At 39.0% G+C, this 20,579-nt stretch overlaps 1 protein-coding gene across 1 annotated transcript; it reads left to right on the top strand.

The window, feature by feature from the left end:
* Positions 1-13,501: 13,501 nt before the first annotated feature.
* On the top strand, positions 13,502-14,432 carry LOC466834 (olfactory receptor 8B4). Its single transcript, XM_003952056.5, is given in 2 exon segments — positions 13,502-14,253; positions 14,255-14,432. Coding segments are annotated over 2 exon segments (927 nt in total). The 5' UTR covers positions 13,502-13,504.
* The last annotated feature ends 6,147 nt before the right edge of the window (positions 14,433-20,579 follow it).

The raw sequence follows: 20,579 nt of genomic DNA, 5'->3' as shown, positions 1-20,579 counted from the left end.
GTCTCTCTTTAGGAAGATTCTCTTCTATTTAGAAAAAGTAAAGTTTGGATGGATGTAGAGTGTTGCCCTTTGGGATGGTGCAGATTAATAAGGGTGAATTCAAAAGAATGAGGGATTGTGTCTTGGACAGCATGGACTAGATAAACAACACAGAATTTAGCTGACTATGGGATTGAGAGGGGCAGAGCAGCATAAAGACTCAAAAAGAGCAGAGCCCAGAGAGTTGGATGGTAGAATCAAATTTGAACCTGAGCTTCTCCTCAGCTGTGTTGCCTTTAGCATTACATGATGTTTCTGAGCATCAATTTCTTCATCTTTAAAAACGTTTTTCTCAGAGGTATTAAGTGAATTAGATGCCAGATTCTCGGTAAATTTGTTTCTGTCCCTGCCAGATCCTTTTCCTTTTAATATCAGCACTTGCACTAATTTATTATGTGACCTTGGGACAATTGCTTCATTTTTCTGGGTCTATGCTTGCTTATATGAAAATGATCATGTTCTATCAGATTATTTCTACATTCCATTTACAAGATATATTTATTTATATATTGACCAGATAATACATTTGCTATAGGCTGAACACTTGTGTCCCCTCAGAATCAGATTTTGAAATGACGGATGTTGAAAGGAGGTGGGGCCTTTGGGAGGTGATTAGGTAATGAGGGTGGGGCCCTCATGAATGAGGTTAGTGTCCTTATAAAAGAGTCCTGAGGCTGGGTGCGGTGGCTCACGCCTGTAATCCCAGCACGCACGCACACACACACACACACACACACACAAAGTCTGAGAGAGACCTCCCCCACCTCTTCTACCATGTAAGAACAAAACAAGAAGGCTCTGTCTATGAGGCAGAAAGTGGGCTCTCACCAGACACGGAATTTGCTGCTGCCTTAATCTTGGACTTCTCAGCCTCTGGAACCATGAGAAATAAATTCCTGCTGTTTAAAAGCCACCTGGTGTGTAGTTTTGTTACAGTGGGCTGAACAGACTAAGACAATGTTTATGATATTAAAACTAGTACCAAAGAATAATCAGTGAAAGGAAGCCTCCTTTTACTTCAGTTTTCTTGTCATGCAGTCCTCTTCTTTTCTAGGGGTTATCATCGTTGCCTGTTAGCTGTATATTTTTACATAGTCACTGCATGTACAAGTTGTGTGTGCCTGCACATACATACACACAGTTTTTTAATTTGTTTCCAAAGTCATGAAAACCTACTTTGAAATATATCCAGTATGAAAATTAATTAGAAGAGGAATGAATTAGGGTTTGTTACTAAGATAAATAAATGGAGAGAAAAGCCTACAAATGTATATGAAGGGTTGTGGTTAGGAAAAAAGTGGGGGGAGAGAAAGTAATGTGTGAAAACAGGGAGCTTTAGCTCTGGCTGAAAAAGTGTACACCCCAAGAAAGACACAGCCCACAGCAAGAATGTGTTCGTTCTGATCTATTGCCTCCAACTCAATTTTCATGATTGCACAAAATTCCATCCTATGGATGTATTAAATGTAATTAACAATTTTCTACTACTATACATTAGGTTATTTCCATTTTTCCAAATTATAAATAATACTTGTTTAACACACTTACTCAGCAACTCTTTGAGTTTTCCCCATACTTTGGATACATTCCTAGACAGAGACTGAATGAATTGCCCAAGATTCTTGAATTTGGTTGCAAAAATCCTTCTTGAAAGTTTAACTCAATGTGCACTCTCATTACCAGAATAAACATATCTGGAAAATCCACTCTTGGCCAGGTTCTGTCCTAGTCAGGGCACTGCTCATAGGAACATGTTACTTTTAGTTTTGGTGATGATAGTGTTTATATTATTGTCTCCTCCTTTTTACATCTTTTTTCCTCCTACTTTATTTCATCAATGACTTGTATCTGGATCGATAAAGAAAACAGGGAGCAACATTGAAAATGTTTTTTTTTCCTTCTACATTTCCTTCCATATAAACTCGCCTTATTTCTTAAACGGCTTTTTCTTGGCTTGACCATATTTCTGGTGATCGGTTTAATCAGAGGAAGGGCAGACACCCTTGGCCTTTGAGGTAATGTATAAATATGAGGTCTCCTTCTGGAATATCTTCCTCCTGTCTTCCTCTTGGGTTTCAGTGCTGCTTCTCTGTGCTTTCACAGCACATGGCACATAACCTAGTAAGTGCTGGACCGTGTGGGACTGTTGCTTACTTTTCCATATCCACTTCCACCACAAATTAGACTGTGAGTGTTGTACAGGCAAGGTCCCCGGTGTCTATTTTGCTATATCCTCCATAACTAGCACAGTGTCTGGCACATATAGAGTAGGAATTTAGCAAATATTTATTGGATACAAGAATGGAGTGTCTAGCAGTTTTAGAAGCTGCCTTACTAAAGAGGCTTTCCTGTTTTCATCCTTCTGGCGACACATTCCTTTCTTTCACCACATTGATGAACATATGTCCATCACCCTGGTCCCCTCATCATATTCTTCCTGTTCACTCAAGATCTCCAACTTTAGGCTCATGTCACCTGGTGGCTGTAGTAGAAACTAGTCCCTCCCTTAGTTTTGTAAATCTCAACTTTCCGCCCCTTTATATGGTAAAATATACAGCATAATATAAAATAGGTGACTTAAGCTCTAAATCTTTATTCAATTGAACATGGGGCTTTGAAGGATTTTATAAAATATCAACAATTGAGCATTCATTTTGTACTCTCCATTTAAACTGATATCCCAGCGATAACACATAGAAGAAAAATTTGCATGATGAGAAAATGAATCATTCACGCATGGAGCTCTCATTTTCCTCAGAATACTTGCCTGAACACTCGCCTTGAAAAGATGAATATACTTAGAAAAAAGCCACCAAGACCATAGCCTGATTCATCTTTGCTGTCTTTGCAGGGCACAATACTGCTTTCTCAGAACAAATCTTCCTCCTTTTTAAAAAAGAAATTCTCACAAATGAGTATGTTTTATGTCTTCCCAGAATTGCTTCTGGGACATTTGATAATACAGAGTTTTTTTGTAACTAAGTTCCTCAGTCATTTGAATGGCAAAGACTGCCACTTTTTCTTTTGCAATTCACAGTACATTATAGGGAGATGTTTTGAGACTATGCCAATATTTTGTTCCTTTTCAAACTTTCACACCTTGGTTTTAGCATCTATTAATGATCAGTTATTGCCTGAATCAATTATTACTCTAATGCCTAAAAAATGAAGATTTTCTAATTCCATCAGTCTTCCTTTATTTGTTAGTGGGCATTCTGTTAAGAGCTGTTTCTTCTCATCAGTTTGTTCATTCATTTATGTCATTATGGACTCATGCTTTCTAATTTTATCTAATTGGTTATGATTCATTATCATCATTGTTTACTCTGATGCTCAATTTGTCCCTGACTTGGCCAGTGGAAGCCACTTCACACTGATTTCTGTGTCCTTTTAATATAGCACCATCAGATTTTGAGCACTTTATCACTGTCTTGCAAAATGGTACATTTCAGGTTCTTGCTGCCCGTTCCCTGCCCAGCATTGGTTCTGTTTAGAGACTGATGGCATTTACAACTAAGAGATGAGTGGAAGGTGAGATGAGCTATATTTAATGTCATTCTGTGTGCAGATATTCAATGGAAGAACATTCATGTCTGTAAAATAGCATTTATGTATTTGTCCCTCTGAATACACCTGTCTATGGGCAAACAATGGACTTGCTGTCTGTGAATGGGCCAATACTCTGTGGCCAAAGCCAGTGATTCCTAAGTGTCACTTGCGGCCCTTTTCTTACCACTTTTTACCTCCTCACATGACAGCTTCTTCCAGTTCCTATGAGTAACTGATTGGACTAGATGAGAAGAAAATCAGCCTGAGGTGGAAGAAAAAAAAGCCCTGAGACTTTTCCCACACAATTTGGTTGTAAATGCCATTCTGTCTGGCCTCCTTAAAGACATGACTACTTGTCCCATTTGCTTCTTTCGTTCTTGTAATATTTTGCAATACCTTCCTTTCCTGCTTCTTCCCTTTTTAAAAATTTTCCATACTACCCTGATCTGAGAATGAATGTGGACATATAGATAATAATTTAATATTCAAGGGACATGAGTTTTTCAAACCCTAATAATAACATTTTTGAGACTTTATTTGTCTTATGAACTTGAGATACAAGTTCTCATTTAATCTCCTGTACAAATGTGTGAGATAATTGTCCCTGTTTTATAAATGGGCAAACCGAGGCTGTAAAAAGTTAAGGTACTTGCCTAAGATTGCACAGATAGTCAGTGGTGGAGTAAAGAATTGAATTTAGACTGCAGGACTCTAGAATCGCCCACACTTTCAACACTAGCTGCCTTCCAGAAGGCTCAGTCTGGGTGTGCAAGAAGGAGCACGTGTGATGCATATATATTTTCACCTTGTACAAAGTCCAAATTCTTGCTGCCTTTGAGCTGAACAAGTCCCTACATTCACTCTCAGTTGAAACAATTTGTCAAAAAATATGCTAAGATAAAGACATTGAAGATTTTTCTCCTTATTTAATGCACTGGGCATTAGCTCAGTCATTATTATTAGGGATCAGTAATATAAACATATCTGAGACCTACTGATCTACTGTTATATGGATTATGCAATAATGGATTTAGAAAATGTTTATTGAGGTTATATTCCCAACTTCAGCCAGGTGATAATGCCTGCTAGATATAGAAGATGCTAAATACACTTTGAATAAATCCTTAAACCTTAAAATACTGAAATTATGTGGTATTTTTTAATTTTTAAAAATTATTTTTCTTAAATTTGCAAAAGCCATGTTTTACTATTGTAGGACTATGTGACATAAGGAATATGTAGCAATAAGCAAAAGCTTTAAAAAATTCCACAATCCTGGCACCTAAATATGACCACTTTTAGCATTTTGGTGTATATTTTTCTGGGTATGTCTGTGTAGTTGTGATGGCAAAGACCAGTTTGCAAAAACTATATATATATATATATACACACACACACACACACACACACATACACACACACACATACACACACACACATACACACACATACACATACACACACATACACACACACACACACATATATACAAAGATATGATCATGTTAAGTTCCCTTTTGCAATTTTCTTTTTTTTTAATTGACTTTTAAATTTTGTGTAGAGATGGAGTCTCACTATGTTGCCAAGGCTGGTCTTGAACTCTGGGCCTCAAGTGATCCTCTCGCCTTGGTCTCTGAAAGTGTTGGGATTATAGGCATTAGCAACTGCACCTGACCCACAATTTTATTTTCATTGTGTAAAATGTTGTAAACAGCTTTCTGTATTATTAAATATATATACCAAAATTATGGTTTTTACTTTGTTGTGTTTATAGCTATCAGGTCAGTAGAAAGACAAATGTTTCTATTTGCCTCACAGAAAGCATAGTTTCCTTCTTTGCAAAGAACTTTGTAACAGTGACATTTCATCTGATGATCCTAAATTCCTTTTCTAAATTCTAAAAGTAGCTTTCCCTTTCTTATCCTGAGGTGTCAAATTCTGCATATCCCTTGCACCATTCTAGTTCGGGTTTCTTGTCTCCAGTCCCATCTGTCTCATTTCTAAAAGCCAGAAGGCCAGCTTGGTGATGTCAGCACTCTCCCATCTTGCTCACCATTGACCACAGTCAAGTCCAAATGGTGGTAACAACAGATCTGGGCCCAAACTGTGATTCTGGTCTCCTTTATGCTTTGCACCTCGCATTCTCTACAGCATGCGGGGCTTTCTGTCCCAGAAGGTAAATCAGGAAGCTGCTGAGGGAGAGGAGTGATTTATAGGACTGATGAGAAATTGGGAGAATGGACTTGTGGTTCAGGGTGGCCCAGCCTTCTTCCTACAGACCCTTTCCCTTTTTTTTTCCTAGTTGGATAGGTATGTTCTCAGGGCCCCCAATAATCTCTTGCATTTGAAACCTTTCTCCTTTGTAGTGAAGACAACTGTTGTCCAGCTCAGTTTAGACCTAAATTCACAAGTTTAATCTATGGTGTGCATTGAGAGAATTACAAGGTCCTATTGCACATCCAAGCTGGGTTTTCCAATTAACTTTATCAGCAATAAAGCTGGCATTTTTTTTCCTGTGTGACTGCTGTCTGTATTTTTTCAATTGATTCTGGACTCAGACAGAAAGGGATATGATTAATTATGTCAACCTAAGATAATCAAAAGGGTCAGAATCTAATTTAAGGAAAGCTCATTAAAATGGAAAGTATGAGGGCATGGTCCAGGGAGAAGAGCTACACCAAAGAATGGTGATCTGTGCTCCTGCTGTGGTGAAAAATAAGGATAATTCATGCAGAAGAAAACGGAGGTGCTGAATAGGTTACACTTTCCATGCAAAGGCAACATACAGATATAAGATTTGATTGACTACTATTGGTTCCACTCTAAGGGGATTTTTTTACATGTTATTGTAAAGAGGTAACAGTCACAAGGGTCTCTATTTCCAGTGTCATTTAGTCTAGTTTGAATAAAGAACAGGGAGTTTAGTTACTGTATAACATCTCAACACAAAAGTCAGAAAGCAACAGTCATGCAGCAGAGAAGAAAAACAGTCATGTTAACATGAGTGAGTCAGCTTTCAGGGCTTAACTTTTCCCCTTAGCATAACGAAACGAATCTGGAAGGTACTGACATTTTATTTTCTTTCTACATTTCTCATCATTAACCCGGTCCACAGTTTCCAACCCCTCCTTGCCCTGTATACAGCTGTTCTGTTCTCTATGTCACTTGGCACTCCTAAAATTTGCAGTGTTTTTTTCCTTTATAACCTTTTCCGTTTCCTTTTGTGGTTCCTTTTGCTCAGAATGCTTTCCTGATTTTCTCTGCTGGTAACCTTCTACTTGTTATTCAAGACTAATAGCAATACATTTCTAAAACTATGTCATAAAGCAGATTGTGAATTTCCATAGTAACAATATAATAACTGGAGATGTTCTGAATAAAGATTTAGTATAAAACAACCTGTTATAAAATTAAAGATATACTTTCTATAATGGCTTATAATAATTTTTAAGAGCAAAATTGTTCTCCAAATTTTACAAGATGTGCGAAAAGTTATTCCAGGTATTGATTTTATAAAGGATCTCCAAGCCAAAAAAGTGAATGTAGAGCATATGAAAAAGCAGAACACCATCATAACATTGACTAATGTAAACTTACACTAGTTATTATTCATTAATAAAAGTAGTTATTGAGCCATGATCTTCATTAGATGTTGAACATCATCTTTTTATTTTATTTACATATGGCCCACATTCCATTAAAAAACCTGGCCAGATAATTCGTTAAATGCATTTCTGTTTAGCCAGCAAAGAAGCTTATATTCATTCCACTGACAAGCATAATTTAGCTTATTTAGAAAAAAAGGAATCATTGAAGAATCAAAGGTTTTAAGAACTTTCTTGCAAGAGTATGAAGAATAGCAGTCTTTGGAAACTGGGATGCTTGTTTACTTTATTTTCCAAACCACATCCAAACATATCCCTGGAAGGGGAAAATCATTAAAAATAGACCAAAACTTTGAGGAGGGTTTGTCACACTCTGTGCAGATGATTGTGGGGAGTGTGCTTATCCCGACATAGGGAGATGAAAAAATTGCCCCACAGCCTGCGATGCTTTCCCTGTCTCTACTCCTTTCCCACAGACCCCTTAGCCACCAGTCCCTATTTCAGTAGACAGTGATCTTAGCTGCAAGAAGCAGTTGATTCTGGTTAACTTTAGCAAAAAAGGGAGCTCATTAGCAATAAATGGGGTAGTTCATAGAATCTTAGAACAGGCTAGGGAACTAGTTTTTGGAGCCAGACAGGTGGAATCTCAGCCAAGTTATACCACACAACTATCTGGTTAGGCTGCACCGATTGTTCATGTTGGCACCACTAGTACCTAACATTTTTATTGATTGGTAGATTTTTGTTTTTGATTTTGCAAAAATGAAATATAAATTGCTCCTGTTTTTTTTTCTGTCATTCACCCCAAACTGAAGAGTTCTGCCTGGGAATATCTGACTGGCTGAGCTAGCTCTGATGTTCTCTGAGGTGCTTTCACAGAAGGAGGCTGGGTCCTTGCTTCAGCCAAGGCTCACACAGGGGCAGAGTCCTCAATTTGGAAGGAATTCCAGTGCTGGACAGTCACAAACAAACAGCTATATATTTTTAAATGTCTACTTAAATTTAGCTTTAAAACTGAATTTCACTTCTTTAGGGAGGCCTTCTCTGACTTTGAAGACTTGGTAGGGCCCACTTTAAATGTTTTCATAGAACTCTATAGCCTCTTCCTGGCACACTTACTGTATTTCTAATTATGTGTCAGTATCTGTTTCTTCTAGCTTTCTCCATCTAGATTATATGTTTGAAAGTTAAGGTGTTGTGTCTGTTTTCATTGTTGCCTTGTTTTTAGAGCAAAACACGGGGTTTAAATTATTTTAAATGCTTGTGTGTATACCACACACACACACACACACACACACACACATTGGAACTTCCTATTTCTACATCTCTTAAATTGTATTTCTAATTCATAGTCTCTCCCACACTGATGTTGACTTTTCCAGACAATTTCTTCAGATCTACCTTCCAGTTTACTTATTTTCTCTTCACTTGTGTCTAACATAAGCTCTCTAACATATTCATAGAGGTCCCAATTTTAATCATCATATTTTCATTTCTAAAAATTCTATTTGATTCTTTAAAGTTTGGGGGGTTCTTTCAGTTTTGATGGTTCCTTCATTATACTTTCAGTTTGCTTTTTAATTTTTAATTTTTAAAAACATATTGTATGCATCTATTTTGTTTTCTGTCCCTGATAAGCTAGTAATTTTGCAGGTTTGGCTAGGTACATAAATTGTGTTTTATCATTCCTGGTGAGTCTTATTGATGATGGATTATTTTGTGTTTGTTTAAAATTTTCATCATGAGCTCATGATCCTTGGATATTTATCTGGGGAAATAATTTCATATCTGGATTTAAGTTTTATTCTCCAGAAAGAACTTTTTGTTATTGTCATATTTGTAATATGAATTTTTTACTTGAAACACAGAGGTGATTAGAAATTGTCAGAGGCTATTTGTCTGTTTTTCTGCCATTCTAGAGCCAAGGCCAAGTCGGTCACATTTCTAGGCCTGCTCCTACTGTGGGCATTTTTTCTCCAAGTTAGCCATGGAGAATTTTTTTTTTCCTGAGGAGTCAGAATTATGTCAGTCATGGTTCCAAACTTCCAACCTGCTTAAAGTTCCAGGCTTTATCTTTTTATCTCCTGCATAGCTAACTCATTAAACCCCAGCTCTGACCCTCCAGGAATCCGCTAGTTCCCCAAAGGCAAACTCTAGCTCTAGGGTTTGTGCATCCCTCTGAAGTCTTACTTTCTTACTTCTTCTCTTTTGCTCTCGCAGATTTTTACTTAGTTTTTGGCAGCTCAAATATGAACAAATAGATGCTTTTAATATTCTGTCCAGAATTCTTGGTTTTTGTTTTTATCCCAAGAACTCTTTCTGAATATAACTGTGATGCTGAATACTGTCAACTTGATTAGATTGAAGGATACAAAGTATTGATCCTGGGTGTGTCTGTGAGGGTGTTGCCAAAGGAGATTAATGTTTGAGTCAGTGGGCTAGGAAAGGCAGACCCACCCTTAATCTGGGTGAGCACAATCTAATCAGCTGCTGTCGAGACTAGAATATAAGCAGGCAGAAAAATGTAGGAGAGAGACTGGTCTAGCCTCCCAGCCTACACCTTTCTCCCATGCTGGATGCTTCCTTCCTTCGAACATTGGACTCCAAGTTTCTCAGTTTTGGGACTTGGACTGGCTCTCCTTGCTCCTCTGCCTGCAGACAGCCTATTGTGGGACCTTGTGATCATGTGAATTAATACTTAACAAACGCCTCTCTCTATGTATCACATTAGTTCTGTCCCTCTAGAGAACCCTGACTAATACAATAGCTTTTGCAATATTACTGGAAATAACTAGCTTTAATAAATATTTGTTGGATGATTAATAAATTGACGTCTACTCTAATGAACAGAAGATTCTCTCTTCCATTGTTAGATCATTGCTGCATACCTAATAAACTGCCATTCAGGATGGGAAAATGCAATGGGTAAGGAATTATGTGTACTAAATAGCAATGCTTGTTTTCTTCATAAAAGTAAACCTCATAAACATTATTCAAATATGGAACTGGAAGGAGACTTCCTTGGTAGTGTGGGAGAATTGGGCCAAGTGATCCAGACCTGTTCTGGTGAGTCCCCTGGCTATTTCCCTTGAGTGATTTTCCAAGTGTCCACTCACTGGCATGTAGGTCCTAAGGGGCTCCTGCCCCTCAACACTGGACAAATGACCACACACTTGCTACCTTATAGTGTACGGTAAATCTGCACTCAAAATTTTTGGTAGGTGCTTGGAAACCACAACTTTAAGTGAAATAATGTACTGTATAATGAGAGCAATTTTCCTATAGGGTAAGTGACATAAACAAGAGTTAAGTTCCTATGGCATGTAATTATGTGATTTTATCTTGCGACAAGGCCAGAGGGTTTTAACATGACTTTCCTGAAGGTTAAGGGATGTCAAAAGAGGTTTGGGGAGAGGGGAGAGATAGAGAGAGGGAGAATATATATATATATAGAGAGAGAGAGAGAATGCATGCCTGGTGGAAGCTCTACCCTTTTATGACCCAATCTTGAAAGTCACATAGCGTCACTTCCACCATACTCTAGTGATTGGAAAAATCCCAAGTCCCTGCCTAGAGGCAAAATTAGGGCATATAGGCCTCATCTTTTGATTGGAGGAGTTTCAGTCCTATTATATCAAGAGCATGTGGGACGTAAGGTATACATGCGTGACTGTGTATGTGTGTGTGCACCAGTATAGTCATACTTGGGAAATACAATCTGCCACACACATACACATTGTATAGTTGTTATAAACAACATATTACATCAGAAAACATCCAGCATAAGGCCAGGCACTCTGTAGTTGCTCCATATGCATTAATTCTCTTTTCTCTTGATTTCTTCCCTTTATATTAAAAAATGGTTTTTTATTTTAAGTGACATAAGATGGAAAAGAAACATAAACGGTGTTATTTTTCTTGCACGTTCTACTATATTGAGTTGTCAGGGCAGTAAATATCCATTTTACAAATGGGGGAATTATAGCTCAAAGCTGTTGAGTAATTTTTGTCTTAAACTAATTTGGTAGGATGATTTATTTTTTGTTCTCCACTTACGTTTTAAATAAACTTTTTATTTAAGTGTAACATAAGGACAGAGCTCGATGAATTTTTGCTAACTGCATACATCTGTGTCACCAGCACCCCTGTCAGAACCAGACATTGCCAGCAACCCTAAAGCACCCTTCACATCCTTCTCCAGTCACTAGCCCCTGCCTGCCCAGCCAAGAGGAACTGCTGTGTGACTTCTAGCACCATAGATTAGCTTCCTTGTTTCTAAACTGTATATAAATGAAATCGTAAAATATACCCTCTTCTGTGCTTGGCTCCTTTCACTCCCTACTGGTTTGTGACATTTATCTATGTCATTATCTTTCATGGCTATATGGAATTTTATTTTATTAACATCCTACCATTTATTATCCGGTCTACAGTTGGCTGACAGATGGGGTGATTTCAGTTTGTGGCTGTTAAGGACAACGCTGCAGTGCACAATCTTGGCATGTCTTTAGGTAAATATGCCTACTTATTTTTAGTTAGTATACACAATTTGTTGTCCAAGTCCAGACACTTCTGAGAGTGAAAGGGTATGCTATTAATAATTATACAGAGATAATGAGTGTAAGTCAGGACTGTCCCAGGCGAACTGGGATTATTTTAGGTAGCCTTAGTGAAACTTACAAATGCAGATGCTCCCATGTCTTTGAATTTTTCTTAAAATATTCATCTAGCAGATCATATGGAGAGCAGCTTTGTCATCTGAATAATGGCAGGATTAGACCCTTACATCCATCTCCCATTATACCTTAAGCCTGCATGCCTAGAGAGTAACTCTGTGTAGGGGTGTGTGTGTGTGTGTGTGTGTGTGTGTTAGTGTGTGCTTTCTAGCATATGTGTTGTGATATTTTAATCTCTTCATATATAGTAAAGGCCTGTCTGCGGCCCTTATTAGAGCTGCGAGTAGGTGGTGTTTGTGGTGGAGGTGGTGTGGTTTCTGTTCTGAGCAGTGCATGGTCCAAGAAGCCTTTTATCTGAGGTGCTCTCTGTAGATCTGATCTGACCTTTTCTGAGGGGTCCTACTCTCATAGCTCCCTGTGAAGATTTGGAGATGGTGGCTTAGGTTGGGGCTATTCACTCTTAAATCCAAGCTTAGGCTCTGAGAGTTAATGAGAAAGGAAAAAATGAGTCCCCAAACTCAGCACTGAATAACATGAAGTCCCTGGAGTAGAGGGAAAGTTTGAGTGGAACTCCCACTCCCAAGATGCTAGGTAAGCACCGTTATCCAGGCTGTAAACAAAGACAGTGCAATTCCTTCCCTATAGAGACAGATCTTGGAGAAATTCCCAGGGGAAACTGTGTCTAATCAGGTCCCTGAGATCGTCAAGCAGCTTAAATTCCTCTGCGATATGACAGCTGGGGTTCTGGTCAAAATGAGAGTTCCTAGTTTTTTTTCCTGAAGTTGCCAAGACCACCTGGGAAAATCCACAAACAGAAACCATGGTCTATTCCTTGAGCACCTTGGAGCCTGGGGTCTGTAAAAGCTCTGATTCTCAGCACCAAGGGAGTCAAAAGAGGTAATACGCAAGGCTGTGTGCTTTTTGCACAAGCAGCACCATTTTCTCTTTCTGGCTAATGGAAAAAGAGATGGCATAAGGCCCAGCACTGAGTGGGGCCCGGGAGAAGGAAGGTGAAGGTCCGAATCCTGTCTTTCCTGATGGTCTCTTTGAAACCCACAACCAAGGGCTCTGGGAAGTATGGATCCCGTCTCTGCTCTCAACACTGACCCTGAGGTGACATGGAATGGAGGGTCTTCGAGGAGGCGGGTGGGATGTAAAGAGCCAGCAGGGAACACTCTAGGCTTTCTCTCCAGATGGAAATCCACTATCTAGTTGGGAGACGGAGGCAGAGAATGGGAGGGCATCCTGGTGACCTTGAGAGCTCTGGTCTCTCAGCTCTTGAGGCAGCGGCCCAGGTTGTACTCTTGGTTCTCAGGGTGTCTTTCTGAGAGTCCCTGGGCAGCCAATTCAGGTGTGTTGTCTCCCTCGTCATCTCTCAAGCAGAGACGGAATTCTTGCTGTCCATGGTAACAGATGCTAGCTTGAATTCATGATCGGCCCAGCAGAGCTGAGATCCTCTCACAGACACGTTATCAATACCTCAGGGTGGGGAGGTGTGTAGATGAGGGAGGATGGAAGAGAGGGCATCTGCACACTGGCTGGTCCGCTAGAGTCTTCTTCCCTTAGCCATGCTTGTGCCTGTCATGACTCTTTGTGTTTTGCCCTCTGCTTCCCCAGACAACTCGCCAAGAGAGAATGACTCTGAGAAACAGCTCCTCAGTGACTGAGTTTATCCTTATGGGATTATCAGAACAGCCAGAGCTCCAGCTCCCTCTTTTCCTTCTATTCTTAGGGATCTATGTGTTCACTGTGGTGGGCAACTTGGGCTTGATCACCTTAATTGGGATAAATCCTAGCCTTCACACCCCCATGTACTTTTTCCTCTTCAACTTGTCCTTTATAGATCTCTGTTATTCCTGTGTGTTTACCCCCAAAATGCTGAATGACTTTGTTTCAGAAAGTATCATCTCTTATGTGGGATGTATGACTCAGCTATTTTTCTTCTGTTTCTTTGTCAATTCTGAGTGCTATGTGTTGGTATCAATGGCCTATGATCGCTATGTGGCCATCTGCAACCCCCTGCTCTACATGGTCACCATGTCCCCAAGGGTCTGCTTTCTGCTGATGTTTGGTTCCTATGTGGTAGGGTTTGCTGGGGCCATGGCCCACACTGGAAGCATGCTGTGACTGACCTTCTGTGATTCCAACGTCATTGACCATTATCTGTGTGAAGTTCTCCCCCTCTTGCAGCTCTCCTGCACCAGCACCCATGTCAATGAGCTGGTATTTTTCATTGTTGTTGGAGTAATCATCATGCTATCCAGCATAAGCATCGTCATCTCTTACGCTTTGATACTCTCCAACATCCTCCGTATTCCTTCTGCAGAGGGCAGATCCAAAGCCTTTAGCACATGTGGCTCCCACATAATTGCTGTTGCTGTTTTTGGGGTCAGGGACATTCACCTACTTAACAACATCTTTTCCTGGCTCTACGAACCATGGCAGATTTGCCTCAGTCTTTTACACCAATATGGTTCCCATGCTTAACCCTTTGATCTACAGTTTGAGGAATAAGGATGTTAAACTTGCCCTGGGCAAAACCCTGAAGAGAGTGCTCTTCTAATGGGTCTCTTCATATCACTGGCAACCGATTCTCGGTAAGCATGATACTCAAGTGTCTTTCTATTTATAGGTGGAGGAATTTTAATATTTTTCCTCAAAGAAGGTCTCCTCTCCACTTTTAAAAATTGGAAATCTCTTTCCTATACTCTCCTTGAGGACTATATTATTTTGCAACAATTAAATTGGCTCATTGTATGCAAGTTAGCGTCTATGAAATGCCTTTTGTTTACTGAACTCTGTATTAGGCCCAAGAGATGAGTAAGATGAGGCTCCATGCCTTCCATTCTTTTCTTGGTAGGCTAAATGGGTTTTTCTGAGCAAGAACGTTTCTGGCTGGAACAAGGGGCAGGTGGTGGTATAAAGGTTGAGGAGTGTTTTCTCTTTAGTTACATAAGCAGACTTATTAAAGATCAATGGTAGATACCTTGGTGCCAGTGCTAATATGATTATATATCCAGCTCTTCAGGAGGTTGCTTGGTCAGGAAGATCATAAACCCTCCTTTTCATATACATATATGTACATAAAAGAAGCCCTCACACAAGAATTTTCTATGATCTGCTCTGTAAGGATAAATCAAATCCAAATCTTTTATTTCAAAGTTCTAAAGCTTCTGGGCCTTGGAATGGTAATCAGGGGTAAGTGATCCTGTGTAATTGGGCCAATTTCTTAGGCTCCAGAGACTCAGGCTGGAAGAAGAAACAAGGAAGAACTCCACGGATTTGCATGACCTGTAAAATGTGGCCTCTGCCTTGCTCTGGAGATACTGAGCACACTACTGGATTTTAGGAATATTGCTTATTCTTTAAAGTGGATTTAGATTTTACAGTTCTGACAACGTGTGTGCATGTTTATATATGTGTGTGTGTGTGTGTGTCTGTATGTGTATTACAGTTAATCAATATAGAATCGGAAAGAAAGAGGAGTCATATTACATGTCCCACTCTCAGGGAGTCTGGAAGGGATCTGGATTTTGAGTGCCAAAGACCACTCTGTATTACTCTGCTAAAGGTTCTGCTGTTCTACATTGAAGAGTTCAGTGCTCTAGCTCGTGGCCAGGAGACATTCTGAGGGAGAGCTTAGAGCAAGGCAGAGAAGCAACTGCAGCACAGGGCTGACCAACAGGAGACGTGAGACAAACTCTATCTATCTTCTCCAAATCTGCTAGAGGAAGAAGATCTTTGGAGGAGAAAAACTCTGATACTTGGATTATGCTTTGATTATGATAATAATGACACTTAACAGTTACTGAACTTGCACTATGTGTTTGTGCACCATTTGAGGTACCTTAAATATATTAATTCATTCATTGGAATTGATTTAATACCTTACTCAACCACTGCTGGTCAGTCCTCTGGGCCTTGCTGAATCCCACCCTCCAGTGGACTGTCTGTGTCTAGGTCCATGGGGGTCTTGGGATATTAGAAAAGAATCAAGAATAAGGAAGGACAAAAGTAAATCTACTTTGATATGGATAAAGAAAAAAAAACAATTACCATTGGTATAAATGAGCGGGAACAAGAACTAAGTCAGGGCATAGGATATGAATGGAAAGGAACAATTATGTAATCAATGCATCAAAGTCCAAGAATAACTTTCCCTGCATTCACTCCATATTGGCACTGGGGTGAGTAGCCGTGAAAGTATGTTTGACTTAATGAGACACTGGCTTGGATCTTTTGGAAAGAAGTTCCTTTGTGACTGAGGATCTGACACGACAAAAACTCAGAGAGACTTTTCTTGGCTCTTGTAACAGCCAAATAAGAGCATCTATTGCTTCCACAGAAAATGCAACATTAAATAAATTCAGAAGGCCTGCACTTCTGTCTCAAACCAAGGATGGGTCATCTTGCATATTGTTTTGGGTTGACATTAAGGAATTGTTTGTTCTCACAGTGTTAAACAAATAGAAGGAGGGTTGAGGGCTGTTGCATTACAGTAACAGAGAAGTAAGTTGAAACTGAGTGTCAGATCTGTCCTAAATGAGTCCTTCTGTCACAAGACCACGACTCCATCATCTCCTCACGTCACGACGTTTTAATTTCTAGCAAGGCTACTTTTTTCTCTTTAGGAAGCATCCTTAAGGTTGAGATTCCTCTAGGTTCAGTTCTTGGTCTCCTTCTCTTCTGGGCTCTTCCTGAGGCATTTCTCTGACTCAGGTGACTTCAACAACCACGCATTTGATGGTGACTTTCAAATCTATAACTCTGACCCTGAGCTACAATCAGAATCTGTAATCAGTTGTAAACTGGAAACACACAAGTCTTATTAACATTGATGTTCAAATAGAATTGTTTAACGATTAAGTGATGACATAGTTTTGGAGTATCAGGAGGAGTAAACTGTTGTCTCTCACATTTCTAACCAGGTGGGAGAATATAGGTAAGTGACCCTCCAAGTAGGAAGAGCAAGAGTACAAGGAGAACTTCCAGTGGATCTTTGGAAGGAAAAGGACGTGGTTTCCCTGTGCTCAAGAGGCAGATGAGAGGATGTCCGTGGCAGACTCGGCGTTAACTCTTAGCTCAGATGCATAGCGCCCTTTCTCCCCTCACACTTCCACAGCAGAAATGTATCATTTACAAACCACTTCAGCTGCTGGTAACCAAAGTCTGACTGCAGTGGCTGAAACATATAAGTGTTTATTGTCCTCCAACATAAACGGCATCCAGAGGTGGGCAGTCCAGCACTGATTTGACAGTGCTGAGTCATCAAGCACTCAGTCTCTCTCTCCATCTTTTTTCTCTTCTTTCTAGCTAGAGATTTCATTCTCAATAATGCATCATGATTTCCAGATGGCCACTAGAGCTCTTAAGATTTTGTCCATATTTCAAGCAGCAGGAAGACACAGGGATGAGCATAAGCAAATGGGTACTTTACCTATTTAACGTATGACTGCTACTGACAAGTTATTAGCCATCCCTACCTGCAAAGGAGGCTGAGAAACTTAGCATTTCACTTGATAGCATTATCATCCTTAAACAGCAGAATTTTGTTGCTAAGGAAGAAGGTGCTAACATGGCTATTGTGCAGACAACTAGCAGTATCCACCAAAGGATAGAATACCACTTGCCAGGAGGGAACAATTTAGAAGTGAATACACTCTATCCATATTTTTGCTTTCTTACTTGGTCCACTCTATGAGAGAAGGTTAGATTAATTGGACAGGTAAGATTGAAAAAGACTGACAAGTTGGTCATTGATGGAAATGTGCCCGGTGTCTTCATCACCAAACTATTGGTACTAACGTAAGGCAAGCTCATGGTGAGGACAAGCCAGAATCTGTGCTATTTCAATCCTAACCTCTACTCCTGTCTCCTACTGGGTTAAGTTAGAGTCCGGGTTCTGAGAGGGAAGTGCGAGTCCTGACATCTTTGCCTCTTCAGCATGGCTATGAATAAAGATGCAATGGTATTTTCATCCTCTTTTGGCTCCAGTCATTCTCACTAATTAGACCCACAGGAAAGGGGGAGTGAGTGATTAATATTGCCAAATTTCCCACATTAGAGCTGTCTCTGCACTTTTAGCACAAGGACTTCTGGTAATTGAAGCTCTCATTTTCTTATGATTTGAAATGACCCCTCTTGCTCTGGTAGTGGGTTATTGGAAACCATATGAAAAATAGTGTCTGAGAGGACACAAAGTGCAACTCAAATAGGGCTCTACTCGTTAATTTTAGGTGTCAACTTGACTGAATTAAGGAACACCTAGGGAACTGCTGGGTGTGTGAGTGTGAGGGTGTTTCCAGAGGAGGCTGGCATGTGAGTCAGTGGACCCAGTGGGGAAAACCTGCCCTCAATGTGAGTGGGCATCATTCAGTCGGCTGGGGGCCCAGACAGAACAGAAAACGCAGAGAAAAGGATCTCCTCTCTCTCTTGGAGCTGGGAAACTGTTCTCCAGTCCTTGGATATCAGAACTGCAAACTCTTTGGCTTTGGGACTCCAGGACAAACTCCAGTGGTCCCTGGATTCTCAGGTCTTTGGGCTTGGACTGAGAGTTAACCCATTGGCTTTCCTGGTTCTGAGGTTTTCACACTTGGACTGATCCACACTGCTGACATCTCAGAATCTCCAGCTTGCAGACAGCTTGTCATAGAAATTCTCAGCCTCCATAATCATTTGAGCCATTTTCCCTAATAAATCCCCTCTCATCTATCTATCTATATCTATATCTAATCTATATTTATATCTCTGAGCTATCTAATCCAGTTGATTCTTTCTCTCTGGAGAACCATGAGTAAAATACAAGGGCCATGGAAGGAGGGCTCATTGTCAGCTAATAGGGAAATTTGACAGGAAAATTTAGGCTAGGTGACTCACAATTTCACAGAATAGCATGTGGAAGACATGAACAGAAAATGGTGTTCCAGTTGATGGCAAATAGGGTTTGGTACTATCTGTGATTTCAGGTATCTACTGGAGACTTAGAATATATCCCCTAAGAATAAGGGGGTACTGTGTATTAAATGACACCCATGTGAGGCAATGTATTTGTTAACTAGCTAGATTTAGCCATTCTACATTGTAAATGTACTTCAAAACATCATGCTGTACATGATAAATACACACAATTTTGTCTGTCAAATGAAAAAAGGTAAATGTTCTAACTTCTTTGTTAAAAGAACACGAGTCAGACTGGATCAAAGAGCAGAATACAACTCTATGTGGCATACGAGAAACCCATCTATAACCAGGTGATTCAGAAAGATTGAAAATAAAATGGTGACTAAAGATATAACAGGTAAATATAAACAAACAAGCAAACAAACAGGCTGACTTTCAGTCAGAATGGAAATTCAGTCAAAAAATGTTAAATGCAAAAGCGTTATAATGGTATAGGATATAATTTACAATAAATATGTAATGGTTATGACTCTCTATGCACCACATAGTAGAACATCAGGAGTTATAAGAGAAATTAACATTATTGGAAGGGAACTTTAAATTACAGCTTTTAGTCTCTGATAAAGCAGGTTTACAGAAAAAGATAAAAGATGTAGAAAATGTCAAGAAGATAACAGAGAGATAAATCTAATTACTTACATAAATTAGTTTTTTCTATATAAACATCCAATTTTGTATGTGTATGTGTGTGTGTGTGTGTGTGTGTGTGTATGTGTAGTTCTGTGTCCTAGATATTAAAAACATACCTTTTAATCAAAGGGTCAAAAAACAGTCACATGAAGAGTGAATATTAGGTCACAAAAGCAAACTTCAATAAATTTGATATATTAAAAATAGTCCCATCAATGTTCTTTGATCATCATGCAATAAAACTAAAGCATAATTATGTAATTAGAAAGCAAAAATACTTTATTACTTTGATATTTAACATTTTCTTTTAAGCTACTTGTAGGTCAAAGAAAAAATATAAAATTGCAGAATGCCTAGAAAAAAGCTATGAAAATGTAACCTTTTATAATTTATGAGATAGTATACAGCTAAAACAGAAAAATAATTTTAAATATTATATTAAACAAGCAATAAAGATAGATAAACAATTAACTTATGGGTCAGAAAAAGACGTAGTAAAATTAAAAGAAAACAGAGTAGGAATTAATAAAATTAAAATCAGAAAATATTGAATTAGAAAAAAACAGTAGAGATAATAAATACATTCAAGAGCTTGTTCTTTCAACATTAGTAATATATATCAGGTGCTGTCTATCCTAATTCAGAGAAAAAGAAGAAAGAACAAATAAGAAACTACAAAGAGAGAAAACCATAGAAATAGAGGACATTAAAATAATGACATTTTTGAGCATTGGTCAAGTGAAATAAAAGGCCTGAATGAAATGGACTGTTTTCTAGCAAAATATAATTAAAGAAAATGAATTCTCGATCAGATAGAAAATCCAAAGAGTCAGTTCCATAGAAGCAATGGAAAAAGTTGTCAGAGTTACATCACAAAAATTACTTTCCCAGGTGGTTTCACAGGAGAAGTCTACCACAGAAGAGATAATTGCAATAGTATTTAAACTGGTTCAGAGCTTAAAACAGAAGAAAAACTCCCTCCAAAGTCATTTTTACAAAGTGAGCACAACATTGATGCAAAATTTGAGAAGACTGCATACACAAAAAGAAAATCACAGACAAATATTACTTTGGAATATCAACACAAAGTACTGAATAAAATATTAGCAAACATTTAGCA

This window comes from Pan troglodytes, chromosome 9, assembly GCF_028858775.2.
Source record: "Pan troglodytes isolate AG18354 chromosome 9, NHGRI_mPanTro3-v2.0_pri, whole genome shotgun sequence".
Taxonomy (NCBI): Eukaryota; Metazoa; Chordata; class Mammalia; order Primates; family Hominidae; genus Pan; species Pan troglodytes.
Note: the sequence above shows the minus strand (reverse complement) of the source record. Positions and strands in the feature narration are given on the sequence as shown.